The sequence below is a fragment of the Galeopterus variegatus genome, unplaced genomic scaffold (genome assembly GCF_000696425.1).
Source record: "Galeopterus variegatus unplaced genomic scaffold, G_variegatus-3.0.2 Scaffold1768, whole genome shotgun sequence".
Lineage (NCBI taxonomy): Eukaryota > Metazoa > Chordata > Mammalia > Dermoptera > Cynocephalidae > Galeopterus > Galeopterus variegatus.
In genome coordinates this window covers 3,509-7,146 of record NW_007727879.1, presented here as the reverse complement: position 1 = coordinate 7,146, position 3,638 = coordinate 3,509, and the positions used below count along the sequence as shown (strand labels likewise).

The following is a 3,638-nucleotide window of genomic DNA, read 5'->3' as shown; positions in this document are numbered from 1 at the left end:
GACGGGAGCGCCGCCACGCCTCCCAAGCAGCGCACTATCCAGTGCGCCACCGGGCCGGCCCCTCTAGATGCATTTTAATATCAAAAAAATCTGCATTTAGTTCAGCTCAAATAGCATGCTTGATATACTCAACATGGCATTAACATTTATTCCAAAATAATCAACTTTCCCTGTCACTTCGACTCTGACTTTCTTTTGGAATTGGGGAAGAGAGAGGTATTGGGGGTTTTCAGTAGGACAAACACTCATGGGATCAAGTCATTGTAATCCTGGTGCCAAAATTATACGAAACAAAAACAGCCACAAAGAAAATGTGAATGTTCCAATATTAGTTACTGATGTTATCAGCAGTTGAAAACTTGGAACACTGGACCCCATAAAATAAATTCTAGACTTGATGTTAATTTTCTTTTAAGAACCCGCACGTTTGTATTCTTTCGAGGCTGTGCTGTCCATTTACTTTCACCTCACGTCACCGGAATTTGTTGGTTCCATCTCTATGGAAACCATTCAGAAGGACAATAAAGTGAAGTCTACCACCCACGTGTGCACAGCTCTCCCTATCAGTGCTGGTGGGGTACAGTATCACTCTCTAGTTTAGATCAGCTTTTGGAGAATGGAAAGAAACAATATTTAAAATGTGCCCCAAAACAGAGACTGAAGAAAAGCACAGAACAATATTGTCTCCCTCTCAAAACACCGGCTGCTCCTAAAGTAAATTAACACGTCCGTTCACAGCCAGGAAGCAATATGGTGACTATTCTGTACGGCCACCAAGAGCAAAGGCTGCTGCTGGCCGGTATGAGATGGCTGGAATGCTGCAGCCCATTCATGTACTTTTGAGGCTTTTTCTTTTAAAGAGGGAAGAGAGACAGGCCATTTGCTTTTGTAATCAACCTTGGAGTTTACCATTCGAACTTTTCCTAATATCACCGTGAAAAAGAAGCCCTCTGCAATGCAAACGCATTCCCACACACACCAAATGCAGGAAAACTAGTTTTTTGATGGCTCCACTTTCCTGTTCTTTTATTAATAAGGAAGTGGAACATATTGAAACTAAAATATACATACAGGAATGTCAATGCAGGAGTGATCGTGCCGAGAGATCTGGCTCACACAATGATGTGACACAAGTGACTGCACCTAGGACAAACGTTCTCATCCACCACGACTACATCCGCACTTATGGAAGAGAAGCCAAAAGATGCACAGTGCTGATTCAATTTTTAGGATTCATTGACTTGGAGCATACACTTGAGCATTTCAAAAGCTCCCGTTGAGACAATTCCGTTATTTCGCATTTAGGCAAGCCCGCCTTCCCTTTACTGAAGTTATTTTATGTATGCTAAACTGAAAAACAATCTCTGCATCTTGCAATAAGTGTCTTTGAATTACAGAGGTGACTACTTACTCTGTTCTCACATCATAATGGTCCAACTAGAAATTAAAGTTACCTCTTACAATTAAAAAAAAAAATCACCTAGAAACGGAACTATCATCAGCACCCCCTTGTCTGGTTTGTTTCTATTGGAAAGGATAAGTGTACACCTCTTCTCAAATGAGACTTCTTCCTTTTGAGACTAAGGCATCATTTGAAATAAAGTTCCAATTCAAAAATGATACATAAAATGGCACCAATTCGAAAAGGAGGAAAGAACAGCCAGGAATCCCCACCTTTCCTCCTTCCTAGTGAGACATTATTTCTCAACAGACAGGAGAAGCAGATGCTCAGCTCTGTCCTCAGATACTTTTGGAGCCACGTCCTCTGCCTGTCAAGAGATGTCCAAGGTGCTTTCCTTTTTAGCACTGGAATATAAACTTCTATTCGGTTCTTTATGTCATACAGCAAACAGCAACGGAAAACAACAAAGCAGCAGGCGAGTGGACTAGCGGTTTTTCCTCAAGCACAGGAGAAGCGCTTTCAGTTTTGTTCAGTCAGTGAGGGCTGGAGTGGGCAGGGGATAGACATGGAGGAGCGCGCACACACGCACACGCACGCGCAAGCATGCGCGCATGCACAAACACGCACAGACACGCACGCACACGCACATGCACAGACACACGCGCACACACACACGCGCATGCACACACACGTTTTCAGAAGCGTGAGAATGACTCATCTGCTCGGTGAGACAAGACTCGGACAAGTAACGGAGCAGGCACAGCTCAGGCCCTTCTCTTTTCTAGAAGAGACTCCACAGAATACACACGTTCTGCAATCTCTACAAAGTGCTGGTAATAAAGCTGATATTATGATCTCTATTTATCTGACACTGTGGGTTGCGAACCCAGAATATGGGGGTGAAAGGGGACATGATTATCTGTTACCCTTAAAATCCTGATAGAAGGCCGGCCCGTGGCTCACTCGGGAGAGTGCGGTGCTGATAACACCAAGGCCACGGGTTCGGATCCCTATATAGGGATGGCCGGTTTGCTCACTGGCTGAGCGTGGTGCTGACAACACCAAGCCAAGGGTTGAGATCCCCTTACCGGTCATCTTAAAAAAAAAAAAAAAAAAAAAAAAAATCCTGATAGAAGACAATGGACGGAGACTCCCTCCCAGGCCCCAACACTGACTCACTGCATAAGCGCTGACATGACCTCAAGTCCCAGGGCCTCCAAAAAGGAATAAAGCCCTGGATATGCCCCCCCTGCAACTTTGACATCTTGCTCAAGGACAGCACAAAAAATAAGCTGGAGAGAGGAAGAGATTACCAGCATCCACAATTTAGAGTTCTAGAAGATTCTATAGGAATGAAAATGGGAAGAAGCTTCTACCTCCTCAACACTTGAGTGAGGACATTTGCCCCGCCAGAGACACTGGGTAGGCTCCCGAAGGTTAGAGACGGCACGGGGGTGGGGTGGGGTGTTACTGTGTAGGTTCTGAGACCCCACGAGGAAAGGTGGAGAATGGGCAGAATCATGCAAATCACAGAACTGCTGTTCTTTATCAAGAGATACATTACCATCCCGCGTTCTCCAGTAAGTTCCGCAAAATGGTGGGCGGCACTAAGCAGTTGTAATAGCCCATGCCAATATATGACCTCCAGATCTGGTTTTTGCTTGAGATGGCATGCAGAGTTGTAAGGATTTCATTTTCACCTGATAGTGGAAAGACAGAAATGTTACAGAGAGAAAATGTCTCAGAAGAGAGCTGTAATTACAGTTTAAAAAAATGAATATTTATGTGAAAAGAACAGCTATATGGAAAATACAAGAATCATCGGTCCAACCAACACGAAGTACTATATGCAGAAATCTTAAAAAAAAAAAAAAAAAAAAAAAACCAGAACAGGACTCAATTTCTCCTCAAGGTTGGCTTCTCATAACTTTTTTTTTTTTTTTTTAAAAAGATGACCGGTAAGGGGATCTCAACCCTTGACTTGGTGTTGTCAGCACCATGCTCAGCCAATGAGCGAATCGGCCATCCATATATAGGATCCGAACCCGTGGCCTCGGTGTTATCAGCACCACACTCTCCCAAGTGAGCCACTGGCCGGCCCAAAATTGCCCAATTTTAACACTTGTCTTATTCCAGGTTTCTTCTGTTCCCTTTACATTTCTGTTGTATTTACTCTACATAAAAATTTTGTCTTACTTTCAGCAAAATATTAAATTTCCACTTTTTTTTTTTTTTT

The 3,638-nt window shown here is 43.5% G+C and overlaps 1 protein-coding gene across 1 annotated transcript in view; it reads right to left on the bottom strand.

Annotated features, from left to right (window-relative positions):
* The window catches only part of GLDC (glycine dehydrogenase (decarboxylating)), a gene marked incomplete at its 5' end in the record, with an annotated part of 76,566 nt that extends 73,464 nt beyond the window's left edge, over window positions 1–3,102 (bottom strand). Inside the window, one exon of the mRNA XM_008578828.1 lies at window positions 2,967–3,102. Coding sequence (XP_008577050.1) covers window positions 2,967–3,102 — 136 coding nt within the window. The remainder of the gene's footprint in view (window positions 1–2,966) is intronic.
* Window positions 3,103–3,638: the final 536 nt, after the last annotated feature.